At 37.6% G+C, this 17,109-nt stretch overlaps 1 protein-coding gene across 1 annotated transcript in view; it reads left to right on the top strand.

Annotated features, from left to right (window-relative positions):
• LOC119739303 (formin-F-like) overlaps positions 1-16,750 on the top strand; it is an 88,962-nt gene extending 72,212 nt beyond the window's left edge. Inside the window, exons 8-9 of the mRNA XM_038214188.1 lie at positions 4,474-4,696; positions 15,060-16,750. Coding sequence (XP_038070116.1) covers positions 4,474-4,696; positions 15,060-15,440 — 604 coding nt within the window. The 3' untranslated portion in view covers positions 15,441-16,750. The remainder of the gene's footprint in view (positions 1-4,473; positions 4,697-15,059) is intronic.
• The last annotated feature ends 359 nt before the right edge of the window (positions 16,751-17,109 follow it).

The raw sequence follows: 17,109 nt of genomic DNA, 5'->3' as shown, positions 1-17,109 counted from the left end.
TTTAAGAATTACCTTTCAAACTATAGTTCATATCAACAGCTGAACATGAAAAAAGAAGATCTCCGAGTCCATATGAATATGATATTTCGCCTCTGGGACCATATGATCATGCTATTTCAGATGTATGTTGCCTAACAGCCGCTTTACTCCTTAGCAACAACCCTTCATAACCTGAGTAACTTAGTTAAAATTTATCTGCTCCGGCTAAATAAATATAATTATTCCATTATTGTCACCAGGGGTGTTATTTAATCACATAAACATGCTTAGAAATTTGTCAGGGTAGTAAAACAAAAGTTCCTTAGCAAAGGACCCATGAAGTGAGTAGACCAACATATATTCTTTGAGGTTTGAAGAATGGTTTCAAATTTAACTAGTGGTACACCTTGACACAAAATGAGGCCACATTGAGCCCAAATAAACATTTGCCCCATTTGAGTCCCGCCTTGGATGAGAGCTGATGTTTGCTCTTATAGAAAATGTGAAAAGTGTGCATGGGGGAATTCGCCTATGAAGAGGATACCAGGAAGAAAATGCATGTAGTTTATTCATTAAAGAGGGTTGCTTTGGACATTGCTGGCTCCTTGCCTGAAACCCAAGATGGTAATTGCAGGCTTCAAAGGAGTACCGGTAGGTGAATTATTTCACAGAGTGTCTTGTGGCTAACTCTAGCTGTTGCCAAGAAATTACATAGATTATTCAGACTACGTGTCCTGACAGAATAACATTCGGACTAAGACAGACATTTTGGCTGTATTCACTGAGGTATGTAATATTTCGGGTATACATAAAACAAGAAACACTCCATATAACCCCATAATTAACGTCAAAGCAGGTTGTTCTTAGTGTAGTGCCAGAATATCAACCATTTCTGTTCCTGCATGAAGCCATTACCTTCCGTAGGAGGGGAGCTTTTTGGTCTCTCAATGACTGCCTTCGTGAGATGTTTCAGCACCCACCCGTTCATGCACCCCAGCACCTAATTCTGTTGAAGGCTCAGCATGCACGAGTATTTGTCATCATCTGATAAGGAGAGTGGTGCAGTGCAACTTGCGAGATCCTCCAAGGCTTGCTTGAAGACAGCCTTGGAGGAGGTTTCTACATAAAGAACTTGATCAATTAAACAAGTTCAATGAGTCCACGTGTACAAGGTTGAGAAGTGATAACCAACCCAACTTTGTCACCAAATGAACTTTCAACAAGTTGTATTTGTTTTGGAGATTGAAAGTTAAATTACCAAGATACTCTGTCTTCAATCTGTGGAATTTTGGTGTTTAATTGATTTATCTGTGGTCGAAAAGGTAAATATTTAGGTAAATAATCTGTCTAAGTCTGTCTGTGAATAGATGTATAGCTTTTTGGACACTTCCAGGGGACCAATTTACTGCTGGCTATTGCTTCACTGGAGGGAGAATGCGGAGGTCTGGATACACTGCTATGTTAACCATATATATTATATGGATAATAATCAGGATGGGGTAAAGGTATATAAACAAGTTTGTTGTTTGCACCTCTTATGAAGGACTAAATCTTTGCTGCACTCGCAAAATGCAACAAATCTTAATAGAAAACCGATTTTTCTTTTGGTCCAGGAACAATTTGATCAAGTTTCAAAGCAAAATGTTGTTTTTTTACTTATTTATCTTTGCCAAAAAAACCTGAGCTCAGATTGTATTTGTTCTCACCATGGCAAAAGTCACCTCGCTAGCAGGGGCAAGAGGGATCATACTCAGGTTTTCACCACAGTGTGGAAAAAGGTGCGCGCAATGCAATGGGACAAAACGTAAGCATTTTATGTTGTCACGAAGTGCAAAAACTTTCATAAATTAATCACTGTTTATTTAAGAAAGAATGTTCTATGACTATAAATTTAGCAAAGAGTAAAGCATGAGCTGTTGGACAGTGCATAATGTTTCCAAATTCTGTTGCTGTAAAGTGGTTGAAAACATTTTTTGGAAAAAAGGATTAACTTCAACAGCGATTTTCTCGATAAGAACTTTATTCCAGATTCGGAGGTTTTGGCCACTTTGTTGGCAGCTGCATTTGCAAACTTTGAAATCTCACTTTGAAATGCTAAAATGATTAATATTTCACAAAATTAATATTCAATGTGATCGGTCGCCTGCTCATTACTGAAAACCAAAAACACATACTTTTCAGGTTCTGCTCAACTATAATTTAGAAGATTTTGGCAACAACAAAAAATGAAGATACGGCATACCACCAACCGATAATGTAATATTATCGGTTGGTTTAGTGATACGTTATCCGTTTGTTACTAAATTACGAGTTGTTACAAGAATTCTCATCAACGAGTAGTTCTCTCTTCTAGTCCTGGTCTTCCTCAGCACCATGCTCTGTGGTTCAGGATTCTCAGACCATAGGCTGAGTAAAGATTCCTTTTTTTTCCATCCTCATCAGCCTTTTTCTACCCAGTCTAACACACCCAGAAGCTCAATGAGCTGTATGTTCTGTGGTGGTCATCTGTATACTTTCATATAAAGTACCCGGTATAGATGAACTTCTTGGGAATAAAAAGTGTTTTCAAAAAAAGTAGAGCTTAATGCCGAATTTGCCTCTATCATTTTCACTGCTCATCCATGGGCCATTAGCTACTAGTCTGCAACACTAATTCAACAGTCTACATCTAAAAACTTGATTTATTACCACAGTGTTACACTAGCCACGCACTAGCTAACAAACTAAATATCGATCAAACTACTCCAACAATGGGAAATTATATGAATATTAAATAGAGTAATTGAAAAAAAAAATACCTAAAATGTTCCCGATGTCCCCTCTGAGTCTTTATACCATTGGATACTAACTCCATGTAGCAAGATAGCAATTTGAAATAAATGGCCATTTTAACATTTCCGTATTAACCAGCCAAGGAAAACAACAAACATACAACTTGTTTGCATATTATATCAGTGTAAATATAAACAGAGGCTATGGCCCCAATATAAACAGAGGCTATGGCCCCAATATAGAATTAGGATCTCAAGGTATACAAGGGCAGTAGTACCATCAAGCCTACTTTACTCAACCGAAACATACACATTTTATCAACATCATATCCAGAAGCTAAATCAGGTTCAACTTCATCACTTTTGTGCTATTCTCAACATCAAGTGGTGAGACCACAACACCAACACCAAAGTCCTTAGAAGGGCAGGTATGATCAGCATTAAGTCCATGCTGCTCGCACGACAGCTACGTTGGAGTTTTCATCTTGTCCATATGACATCTGCCTACCAAAAGCGATCTTCTACAGGAAACTAGCTCATGGGCTACGTACGTTACAAGGACTGCTTGAAACGGCACCATCAAGCAGCTAGTTTACCACTCACCAGCCAAAAAACTCAGGAAAACATGGCGCTCACTCATCAAGAAAGGGGTCCCTGGTAGCCAAGAAATCCTGGAAACAAGCAGTAGAGGAAAGGAGGATGCGAGAAGCCATCTTTCCAATGCAGATACTGTGACTTGCTGTTATCAGCCAGGATTGGCAACTATGCACATGAGAAGTCATACCAACTCAAGCTACTATATATGACCAAAATTATCATGAACATTACATCAACCCCTAGAATCATTCATTCATTTCTAGTCAAGCTTGTACCATTCTGAGCAGCAATGTCATTGCTTATAGGAATCTGATCTATAAATAAAGGCACTTATTCAACGTTAATTAATCTGTAAACATTTACACCTTTTGCCAATACTGATACATTATTGGTTGATTTTTGATGCGTTTTCAGTTGAAACAGTATCCTTTCTTTGGTGATACATATGGTTAGACATTTGATTTTGATTATTTTTTTTTATTACATTACCCCTGGACACGTGATACATTATCAATTTTCTGTCAGTCAATTTTTGCTACATTATCAGTTAGTGACACAATATCGTTCAATTTGTGTGACATTATCAGTTGGTGATATGTTTATCCTTTGGTTACTACATTAATCAGTTGTAACAACTCCTTATCATACTGTCCTGTCTTGGGCCCCTTACCAAATGTAATAGGGGGCTGGGTCTACATTGTAATGAAACTCTTCTTTTGCTCGGGGGTGCTCCACACAAAGAGGGAAGGGGTACAAAAATCAAGGGGGGGAACTGAGGCTTTTTCCTGTTTGTGACTTTGATTCTTGGGTTTGTGAGATCCTTGTTGGTTGATTATATTAAAATGCCATTTTTGTGTTTCCTAGACCAATTTGACAACCAGGGTAGCTAGAAAGATGGGATAGGAATCAGAAGAAAAATATGATTGCCCGAATTCTCCACTTTATGCATGTTCTCCTCCTTAGTTTGTCCGGTTTGAAATGGTAAAAGTGACTCTTCATGCAAGTGTACAGACATTGAAGTAAAATGTTGGAAAAACAACAAAGGCTCACAACAAATTAACAACGAAACAAAGCAAGTAAATTTAAAAACAAAAAATCTTCTTTTTTTATAATGTCTGTTTGACAGGAGAATGTCCAAGATGAAGCCTCTCCAGCCATATCATAAGAAAGAGGGTAGAACACACATTGAAAGAGTAATTGAACAGTCATGCAGTGATGCCGATTCTGAGAAAAAGGTCATGAAAGGAGGAAGTGTAGATGATACTTCTAATCATGTCGCCACCCTGAGGAAAGCATTCAGTTCAGACGACAGCAAGCCATACAGTAAGCATGGGCAAGAAATACTTAAGGTATGTATCTTGTTAGCTCATACAGAGTATTTAGAGGGGTCAATTCCTTTTATAAATAAAGACACTTCTGTGCATATGTCCCTGGAGAGCAACATTCCCTTCTCTACACTCCATAACCTCATCCCAAATTCCTTGTGGTTTGCCAACCGTACGTGTTGTTCCTTTTTGTTTATTCCTTTTTTAATCCCTTTTAGTTCTACCCTCTTAAAGCTACAGTCCATCATTTGTAATTTGTGCATTTTGTTCGTTTGAAGCAACAAAAGAGTTCAAAATCTAATGAAGGATACTGAGCAACTAACCTGATGAAGTTTCAGCTAAGCTTCAGCTGTACATTCCGAGAAAAACAGCATTCTAAGATCTCAATTTCAAATCCAAAGTTACTGAATCATGTTTTGAATTGTTTTGAATTGCAGCTATACGCGACGTCGCGCACTGATCCGACGAATTATAACAACCGCGCGCGCGTGTGCTTCGTTCCAATACTTGTGCGCGCTTGCACTGAATAACAAAACGAACTACTAATTTAAATTTTCCTACGGTGCTTCTTAAGAACCACCGTTGGAAATGCCTTCTTTCGTTGATTACTTCAAAATGACAGCTTGCCAGAAAGAATAATTTCACAGGGAGTTTAGTCCCCTTACTATCTTTCAACCAAGTTTTGTTTTTCAACAATAATTACGCCAGTTACTTTTCGGATGGCTGCAAATGATGGACTATACCTTTAAAATGCAAGAGTAAATTATAACACTGCATCAGTGGGTGAGGAGGAAAATGTGAGTGGATGTCAGACTTGATTGACCCAAATTTGTATCTTAAGTTCAAAGGCCATACAAGGTATGTATTTGTATTTGGTTATTATGTGGAGGAATCTGTCCCAAATTAATGTGTCAAAGTTTGAATATTAAGAGGTTAACTTTAAAGTTAAATGTCTTTGCTGAATTTTCATATAATAATTCTCTTGGAAAGTATAACAAAACCTTTAGAGCACTCTCCAGTCAATCTGGGTTTCCCCCCCCCCAAAAAAAATGGTTTTCTCCTGTGTCACCCACATATGCCGAAATTCTTTTTCTGTGTATATTTCCAGTTGAACAATGTATAAGGTAAAACAGTGCTCACCTTCACGTTGGTGGTGCCGAATTTTCTGAGGTTCCGTTCGTCAGAGCTTGTTGGCAACTGCTGCATCGTGCTGGTTAAATATATTCGGATACCGGTATATATTTCTAGTTATATACTTCCAGTTATACACAATTATTTCAGACTTCACCCGGCATAAAGTATTCATGTACAGATTGATACAGGCAGCTTCGCATAGAGCTTGTTAAAATAGCATAAAAGTCATAAAAATGGTCATAAAAATGTCATTAAATGATCATAAAAATTGAAAAACATCCTGCAAAATGGCACTGTATATGGATTTTATAGGGTATCTACATGCACATGTTCTGTCTGAATCTAACACAGATTATGACAATATCTGTTGCTTCCCAGTCCATTTTGGGGTGCTCAAAACTGTAGAACTTCTTTTTAAAACAATGTTCCTGATATTTGGGTTTCCTCTTCTTCTTTTTTAACTCACTCTGTATACGCCTCACTTCGATTTTCTATATCAATTTATGCTACCTTACCGATCATGTATTTTAACCAAAAAATGTTGGACTTAAAGCATGGAACAACAGTTTTACGGGAAATGTTGCACAAAAAAATCTCATCAGGCCCAAAAATGAACATCTTCGAGGGACGATGTATGAGTTTCTTTTGTAGGAATGGACCCTGAGACAATTAGGAAAAGTTTGACTCAGAGCTACAACATGTCCTCATGTTTACAGATGGACATATCTTTACAGACCCTTATGGTCTGTAAGGATTTGTTTAACGATCAGGATCTCACACATTGATGGTTCAAAAATTCAAAATTACCTTTTAGTCACTAAAAATGCTATGAAACATTGAGTCAACGTTAACATTGGGTCTTAGGTTCATTAAAAGTAACATAGAAATCGTCAAAAATGGTGGCAAAATAATCCTTAAAACTTAAAAAGCCTTATTTTTGTTTGTTTAATCATTAATAATTTTCTTAAAAGATACAAAGAACAATTTATTCCCTGTACTCTTGTTTAAAATTGTGCATACAGTAGCTTTTCCATTCCAAAAAGTAAGTACACAACATAGCTAGTTTTGGAGTTACGTAAGCATAATATAACTGCATTAAAGGGAATGTACAACATTTGCTTTTGCTGCAATTTTCAGAAATAAATGGATTTGGAGGATTAGTATGTTATGGCAAATATTGTTAAACTGACTTGCTTCACGTTTTGGGTTCGGAGATGCTGGGAAATCCAAGAAAACCAACCATATTCTTGTAGTCTGGTTCCCTGACCCCACTTAAGATGAGGCGGAGCAATTTATAGACTTAGGGGAATTGTATGGTCAGAGAATCAGTCTAGCAGGCTTGTACCCCTTCACAGGTGTGTAATCAATTGCAAAGAAAATGCGGAGTAACTAAATGTGAAAAATTAGGAGCAGTTGTTTTTTTTTAAGCCAGTTTTCTCCAATGCTGGTTGGAAAAATAGTGTTTGAAAAATACAAGTTTTCTAGAAAATGACAGCACACCAGGAGCCACGATTTTACAGGATACTTAAGACTGTCATTCCCTAACAATCCAGTGAGATATTTCATGATAATTTGATCATTTTGTGTTTTGATGTTTGCAAATGTTGTATCTTCCCTTTAACCAGCCTTTACAAAAGCTACCAAGAGTGATAGGGGTGAGGTTGTTTGATAGTTTGTGATAGTTATAAGTATAGGACGGTTAATAGGTCACAACTGTGTTCAGGAAAAGACATGATGTTTAAGAGGGGTTACTCTTTTGTGCCAATTACATGTGGTTTGCATGTATACAAAGAGCATTAAATGTATATAGCGTGTTTTTGTCAGTATAGATAAATACCTACGACATCAGGCAAGTGTAGATCTCAGTAAAATTAATGTCCATATTCAGAAAAGGACACAAATGTTAACGATGTTTAAAAATTGGTATGAAGGCAGCAGGACATTTCACACAGAGATTTCCAGTTGGATATTGTTAGAACATTAATGCCCCTCTTACAAGTTGGTTACATAGCTATTTTATAAAATTGCTTTCCCCGTACAATTGTGCTCCTTTATTTAATATATAATCTTAATTACCCAATCATCTTCATATTCATCTGCCCGAATTCTGTAACTTCTGTTTGTTACTGCCTTTTACAAATCCTTTGCTGTTTCGAGTAATAACAAAGAAAATCTGACAGTGCACTTAAAGATGTACATGCAGGAGCATACCACAACAGTAAAAATTTATACGACAGTATAAACTCAGCAATCGCTAGAACTTTTTCGGGATAAAAATTATTTTCAGCATCTAGAAATCAAGTGAGTTAAACTTTTTGAAAATGGCTTGATAAATATATTTATACGATTTCATTGGATATATATAATATATATATATATGCAATAAATTCAGAATATGAGTTAAACAAACTGTGGCATATCTCTCTTCTGGACAGACTGTTTCGTACCATAAGGCACTCATCAACAGAATGACGAAAAATAGAATACAAGTAGCATCTTACCTTATTTCGAATCAAGCGCACGCGTTACGCGCGTTACGTCATTGAAGTTAGTATGCGTTTACGTCACTGAAGTAAGAACACATCTGTCTCGATGCCTGCACTTGGAGACGATTTCGCTTCTCTTATTCAGTGTACCTAGATCTGGCCTACATATGATTATGTACTTCTCTGCTATACACAAATTGCATCTCTTGTTTACGTTAGAGTATGGCAGTGCTTTCTGAACAATGTCCCATTTGATTTCATAGTCTTTCCCCTCGTCCTTTAAGTCCCATATATGTTTACTTAGCTCTGTTTGCGCCCTCTTGCTCTCGGATCGGAATGACTGCTTGTGGTTCGCCAGTCTCGCCTTGAAGGTTGTGGATGTCAGCCCAATGTATGCCTCCTTCCTGCCTTCGCTCGTGACGGTGGCCTGGTACACGATGTTCTTGCTGAGGCACTCCCCGTTCAGCGGGCATTTCGGGGGCAACTGCATGTTCTACCACCGACGTCGTCCTCTTGTTTTACGTTGCCTTCATGTTCGGCATGCAGCTGTACGATAACTTTACTGTGTTCCGGTTGAGCACTTTGTGAAGTTTATGTTCCTTGGGGAAGCGTTTGTCTATAATCTGAAGGAATTTCAGCTTCAACGACCCTTGCGTGTGCTTTGTGTGCATGTACGCACACCCAACACACACTTCCGCAAACAGCCGTACAGTAAGTCGAGGAGGATAGCCTTGACACAACCGTGGCGAATTCCTTATGTGTTTCTTTATATTTTCGGCCAAACTCGGCCGAGAATTTCTGATGCGCATATATTACACGATATCCAATCAAATTTATCGAATGCAGGTTAACTCGTATCTATTCATGTTGCAACCGTAGGAATTAACTGCAAGAAACAAGGTATTGACTTTGGGATTGAAATATACGAAACTGTCATATAGGGACTTGGTGAATAAAATCGCTCCCTGAATTCGTACCATGTGCAACATATATCTCATACATACGACACATGTATTTTAACGCGTACGTACGAATTGTATGTCACCTATGACATACGTACTTCACGTAAGTCGTAGGTATAACATATAAATCGTACCTATATGTCGTATGACATACAAGTCATACATACGAGTTACAATACATATGTCGTACATACGAGATACAAGTCGTACTCACAAGATATGTCGTATGTACGACATATTCGACAAACAAGTCGAACGTACGAGTAAAAATTCATATGTTGTACACACGAGATATTAAGTCGTACTTATGTACGACAAAGTCGTATGCGACATATCGTACCCTGTCGACTCGACATATAAGATCGTACGCACGACATATATGTCATACCGGCACCTGTCGACATTATGTCATATGTGTGATATGTCATACCCTGTCGACATATTATGTCGTACCCTGTCGGTATATTCGTCGTACCCTGTCAACATATATATGTCGTACCCTGTCGATATATTAGTCGTACTGTTCTTATTCCTCCATGATACGACATATAACTTATAACTCATTCATACAAGTTAAAATCAGTCTTAAGTTAGCTGAAGGAAAAAGCCCGGTCGGTGCCTACAATTGACGGCCCCGAAGTGGTCTCTGTGCGCGGTGACATCGTTTTTGCCGGCGTGCGGTTTGTAGGCCGTTCGCCGTTTTGTGAAAAGTCTAATTTTTGATCCTGTTCATTTCATTTTCGACCCAAACTATGTATAACTATATAAATATTATTGTACTATTATTTAAGATTTCAAGGGGGTGTTTTACAATGATTATTGTTACCACAGGGACGTCTGGTTTATAAACCTTTGGTCGCATTATGCAATTTAATAAATATTCATTTTTTTGGCAGCCATTATCCAATGAGAGAAGACTATTTACCATAGCGCGTACTAATTATCATATTGAGCCTACACGGTTGCGTCAAGGCTATCCTCTGCCTCGACTTACTGTACGGCTGTTTGCAGAAGTGTGTGTGGGGTGTGCGTACATGCACACAAAGCACACGCAAGGGTCGTTTAAGCTAACGGTATAGTAATAGTGTCGCGGCGCGCGCTGTGTGCGGTAGTGGGAACAAGCTCGTATGGAAACAAACTGAAAGCCTTGGTCAAGGCTATGGTACCCTACAAGTCGGTCTTTCGAAATCTTAGTACCCCCGTATGTAAAACGCTATGGAGTTTGAGATTTCAATAGGAACAATAGGAACAAAGGAGAGTAAAAGAAGGGAAGTCAAGTGGACAATAGTAGTACCCCATAACTACCCCAAAAAAAACATGGGTGTGTGCGCGTGTGTGTGGGTGTGTGTCCAGAAAAAAATCTTGTCAGCGCGATAACTTGAGAAGTAAATCAAATTAGGTTTTGCCCTTCACCGACGTATAAAAACTGTATACTCAGTGTGTTACCTCCCCAGTGAAAGTTGAAAAAAATTCACTCAGGTGGGACTCGAACCCACGACCTCCTGCTTTCTAGTGCAGATGTCTTATATTACCACTTGACCACCAAGCTAATGGGATCGGTTGGCTGGTTAGAATCTGATGTACATTAGCATACGTCGGTGAAGGGCAAAACCTAATTTGATTTACATTACCCCGACGCAAAATTCCATCTTATGAACTTGAGAAATACTTAATATATGAACTTCAAATTTGGTGTGTGAATTGTTCTTGGTAATCCTAAGAAGTCTTATTGCATTTGGGGCCGAAAGGTCAAGGTCACAGTGGCTACAACAATAGAAATCTTGGTGTTTTTTTGTTGTCTCTTTACATTCACTCACTCTTTTACATCACATACAATGACTTCCCAACAGAAAAGCCAAAAAAAAAACACATTATATTTATTCTAAGATCATAGGGATTAATTCAATATAACCTACAGAAAACAATAATGATGTCAATGAACGTTCCATGTGACCCAGGTACATGTAACCCCCGGTTCAGACAGGCGTTCCAGAGTCCAGAGCGACTCCAGGTCGACGTTATTCGCCTGGCCGTGTAATACGTAATCGCTGCATCGACGCTGATTGAGAACGTACTGCGCGAAGTGCGCACGTATCGAAGAAGACAGCTAGCACGTTCTATATCTATGAACACGTACGCCATGTGCGCTCACGTTATCTCTTGCACGTCACGCCACGTACGAACAATTTGTATTTCAAGACTGCGCCGTGCCTGTACAACATGGATACTGGAAGTCTTGGTTTCCTGCTTTAAAAAAAATGCATCTTGTGTTGTATTGGGGTGACAGTGGGACGTACATATATTGTAAGTTTTTGCTCTGTAACACGACATCGAAATCTCGTGTTTGAAAGGATGTAAATCTGCAAAAAGAAAACTTTTAAATTATAAGGCACTGCGTCGCGCATTAAACACATTGCCTGCAGTCCTTATTTTTGAAGGTCACTGCTTATTTACATACATTTACATACATTTGAATTGAGTTCGACTCATGACTAGAGCGACGTCTGAAACCAAGTCGCTCCTGAGATGTTCTAATGACTCCAACAGTCGATCTTTCGCCATCGAGCACGTCAAGTCGATCCTAATTGTTTCAGACGTCGGACTTTTGACGCATTTAATTCAAATCTAGACTTTCATTTGGTTCGGCGCGACTCTGGAACGCCTGTCTGAACCTAGTGTTAGTTGATGTCGAAAGAGTGGTGTTATGTCATGGGAACAGTCACGGTTGCGGGGCATTTGTGTTTGTAAACACACCTGACTTGTTTTTTAAGTTGTTGTTAGCTCCTTCGAATGAGTTCAGTGAGGACTTTGAAAATGTACAGTTAAAAAGGTAAAAAAAAATTAAAAAAAATCGCAGTACACCCCTTTAATCTCATCATTCAGCTTGGTAATGGTATCACCATTTTCTGATTCAACACCCCCTATTAGGTAAAATAACTGTTACCAACTTCTACACAAACAAAATCTCTTAATTGAACATTTTTTAAATATCGACTTGACTATAATTTATAAATATCGACTTGACTATATAAAAATGTGTTAAGCTTGTCTGTACAAATTTGTCAGGACACAATTGAACAGAATTTAGCATTTGTTAGAGAATCCCTGCCATTTTGCCAAAACATGAAGTATTCAAAAACAGTAAACTTCATTTTGGATGTAATAATATGAAATATCCCCTAAATTTGTAATGTTAATGCGTGTTAACAAGAGTGTTTAGGAAAGGAAATTTGTCTTTGACTTGTTTAACAAGTGGCCGATTGTAGAACGTGTTTCGGACGCTGAATTCAGGCCCAGTTCAAATATGTTTGATATGAAATCGAGATTCTAGAATTTTTTTTTCTCGGAATATACAGCATTATCTGAGCTGAAACTTCATTGGATTAGTTGTGTTAAACGCCCGTGTATAATAGATTTTTAGCACTTCTGTTGTTTCCAACGAACAAAATGCAAAAGTTAAAGGTGATCTCCTTTTTAATCATTTTTGAGTAGCCACACAATGTCATTGGTAAGGTACAACTTGCACATCTTGCCTTCAGTAGAAGCATCTTTTAGAGCGCTCTAAACAAATCATAAGAATTCGGGAAAAAATTTAATAAAAACAAAATATGTTTAAGGGTCCCTTTAACTGTTAAGAAAATGATGTGTTCTGGATGGTAATAAGTTATATGTTTGGGGCCCAGCAACGGAGTATGCACGTTTCCCTGTATTCATGGTGGTGCGAGGGATGACCAAATTGCTCCCGGGAAGGGGCCTAATTTGCATAAATCCTCTTATTGCTTTTAAAAAAAAATTAAAATGTATATTTTGGTGATTCTACTTACACATCCTTATTCCAATAGCATTTTTCAACAGATTTAAATGACTGAATCATTGTGAGGACATAGTAACGATACAAAATGTCTACCATTATACCCTAAAGTTGTGCACATTTCCCTTGTTTCAAGATATTAAATAGTCTTGCCAAACCTCGGTTTTGATGAGCTTCAAAATCATCAAGTTGCTCACTGGCCTAGTTACCCTATTAAAACCTTATGGAAAATCATGTCAACATTAATAACATTGATTTTTTGCCCAGGTGTCCACCTCATTTTAATCCCCTTTCCTTTTTAAAAATATTTTTGTTGGGGGGGGGGGCTAAATATCAAGATGTTATCATTTTTCACATTGTGAATTTGAAGCTCGTCAATACTGCGGTTTGGAAAGATTACTTGATATCTGAGGAAAAGGTAAATGCGCGCAAAAATGCACGAGTACAATGGTAACCATTTTTGGATCTTTAGTATGTCCTCGTAATCATCCAGTCTCTGATATGCTCTAGAAAATATTCTTTAAGTAAGGATATATAAGTAGAATCCCAAAATATACTTTTCCAAATAAATGAACAAAATTAAAATATACCCAAATATGGGAATAAATATATTACATGGCAGGCTTTAACGCTTTATGCAAATAAGGCACCCTTTCCAAACTAATTTCAGCCAAGTTTGGTGATTTGGACCAGCCAGTCACAATTCCTACCATATGCCACCTATAAAAACTATAAAAAATGAATATAAACTTACACATCCTTATTCCAATAGCATTTTTCAACAGATTTAAATGACTGAATCATTGTGAGGACATAGTAACGATACAAAATGTCTACCATTATACCCTAAAGTTGTGCACATTTCCCTTGTTTCAAGATATTAAATAGTCTTGCCAAACCTCGGTTTTGATGAGCTTCAAAATCATCAAGTTGCTCACTGGCCTAGTTACCCTATTAAAACCTTATGGAAAATCATGTCAACATTAATAACATTGATTTTTTGCCCAGGTGTCCACCTCATTTTAATCCCCTTTCCTTTTTAAAAATATTTTTGTTGGGGGGGGGCTAAATATCAAGATGTTATCATTTTTCACATTGTGAATTTGAAGCTCGTCAATACTGCGGTTTGAAAGATTACTTGATATCTGAGGAAAAGGTAAATGCGCGCAAAAATGCACGAGTACAATGGTAACCATTTTTGGATCTTTAGTATGTCCTCGTAATCATCCAGTCTCTGATATGCTCTAGAAAATATTCTTTAAGTAAGGATATATAAGTAGAATCCCAAAATATACTTTTCCAAATAAATGAACAAAATTAAAATATACCCAAATATGGGAATAAATATATTACATGGCAGGCTTTAACGCTTTATGCAAATAAGGCACCCTTTCCAAACTAATTTCAGCCAAGTTTGGTGATTTGGACCAGCCAGTCACAATTCCTACCATATGCCACCTATAAAAACTATAAAAAAAATATAAATTTGTAAAAAAGCATAAGACCGGTAAGGAACACGAGCATTCTTTGTGAGTGACGTGAAGTTAACCACCAGATCATTGGATTTAGCACGGATTTGTCTTTGGGTTATCGTAGATACCTGACGGTGGATGATTACTCCACCAGGCAAACAGTGGGAAAATTGTAAAAAGTTAAAACAATACTCACTGATGTTCTATGAGAGTTGTCAAATTTGATGGTTCTTCAAATAATTTGGCAACTTTCAGAGATCAGCAGTGAGCACTGTTTTAACTATTTATATTTTTCTCAAAAATTAAATATCTCCCCTCCTTAAACTTTTGTTTTAAGTGCAAACTCAACGGAGACTTATGTCCTTCATTTAGTCATGTATTTGGAATCCATTGTCATGGCTTTCAAAGAGACAACTACAAATTATTTAATTTCATGTGTTTTTTTAATTTCTTTAAAATAATGCTGCTCTTATTAAATGGTTGTAATGTTTAAAAATGACAGAACTTTATTTAATTTCGCAGGGATTTCAGAACAAAAGGCAAGACAGGAGGCCGACTTGGAATCCAACAAAAGAAGGCTATTTGGAAAAACTTAGCAACACCAAGACGCCGCTTACCTCTTCATGGAATAGACGCTTCTTTGAGCTAACAACAAATGGTCACCTTTATTATAGTAAGCGGAAAAATGAAAAAAATGTGGAGTCGATTTATTTGCGAGGCGTTCCTGTGGCACTTGAAGATGATAAAACTTTAACTGTGCAGACTGAAGAAAGATGTTACAAGCTTCGAGCAAATTCCAGCAAGGAAGCGCAACAGTGGCTGGAGTGCCTTCTTTTCTACACGCACAAACCAGCCAGTGTTCCAAAACGGTCACCCACACCAAAAACATTTGAGGTGCACTAACAATCATACTTACTTATTTCAATCAGTTTGCTAGTGAACTTTTGTTTTGTGACCATTCTCTGGAATTACCACATTGTTTAAACTTATTGATTGTTTATTGGTTTGGCGTGGAGTTGAGTTGTTATTATATTTTATATAACCGACATACAGATCCTTGTCATTTGATAGGTGGAACTGACATCACGTGACATTCGTTATTGCTCCCATTCACGTCGGGGCTCAAGAAGCCCCATTCGCCCATGGGAAATACTATTCAACAGTTGGGATCATTCTTGTTCCATGATGTATTTGTGTGCAAATGCATGCTGGTGTGAAAGGCTCAGCCAGCACTACAGAGTTGGGTCCAAACATTTTCGTGAAGGGGTCGTTTGGAGAAAGAAATACGTTTTCCAAATAGAGCTCAGTTAAATTACTAGTGCGCTGACAAAGTGATTCCTGCTGGGCGTACCATGTTTGTGCAAATTCCTATGGAAAACTCGAAATTGTGTACGTATGCTGTGCGTCAATTTGCATATCTGCGTTTGTATTCTGTACAGGTGCGTTATTGGAGCTGATACGCCCAAAACCGCGAAGTACGATCAGCAAATGAGCATTTTATTTTGCTCTACGCAAACAGCGCAATACGTGCGCGTATCAGCTGCGGGATGATTAACATGACTTTAAAAAAAAACACCATCGGTGACGAGCTTGCGCGTTGCAATTTAGAGTACACTTTCAATATAAAATCATCTAATTTGATTATGCTCTACAAACGCCCACATGAATTCAAAATGTCTGCCCCCAGGATGGCTTCAAAGCGTCTCCGCGCCCAAGAATGAGGAGTTAGCGCTCTAGTAATTTAATATAGCTCTGGTTTTCCAACCAATCTTGTATTGGAATAACATTTTAATTTAATGATCTTCGCCTCGTGAAATGGAAAAAGTCCAGAATTTACGGAGCGATAAATATTCCTCCCATTTCACTCTGAGCCACTCGATATTGTATAATATTGTTTTGTAATTGTATTTTAAAAACTTCCTGAAATATATTTGTAATGTACATTATATTTTGCGTTAATGTTAGATTGTGTTAATTTGTAAAGCATAAATAGTTATGTGAATTCGTCGAAAAATCACTGAGGTCTATATTTCACACTACAAATTTAACCTGTATGTCTTTTAGGGTCGGATTGTCACAAATCTCTCCTCGGCATTTATTTCAGACATTATCCTCATCGTTTTTAAAGCACAAAGCTTGTTCAAAACTATCTGTTTTTGAATAACTGATTTAGAATCTTTGGGAAGTTTATTAAACTCTGAACTTGCCATTAATGTTCTCACAGCATCTTTCTTTTCTTACCGTTTGTTAGAATTTATGAGTACAGAGCTCACAATTCACAGGTGCGAACTGTATAAGGAGTGCAAATTGCAGTGTTACTGTCGAAGTTTGAAGTACAAAGCTCTTATTGCAGAGTTTGCCGTTAAGAGTTCCAAGTTCAGAGTTCAAATTCGCAGTTCTCAGTTCAAAAATCAGAGTTCAAAGTTAAGAATCGGATTTCAAAGTTCAGAGTTCGCATTTCACAGTTCAAAGTTCAGATATCAATGTTCAGAGTTCAATGTTCGCAGTTCAAAGTCAACAGTTGAAAGTTCTCAGCTCAAAGTTCGCAAGTTTAGAGTTCAAAGTTGGCAGT

The sequence above is a fragment of the Patiria miniata genome, unplaced genomic scaffold (genome assembly GCF_015706575.1).
Source record: "Patiria miniata isolate m_02_andy unplaced genomic scaffold, ASM1570657v1 HiC_scaffold_30, whole genome shotgun sequence".
Taxonomy (NCBI): Eukaryota; Metazoa; Echinodermata; class Asteroidea; order Valvatida; family Asterinidae; genus Patiria; species Patiria miniata.
The sequence above is the reverse complement of the archived record's forward strand: the minus strand, read 5'-3'. Positions and strand labels throughout refer to the sequence as shown.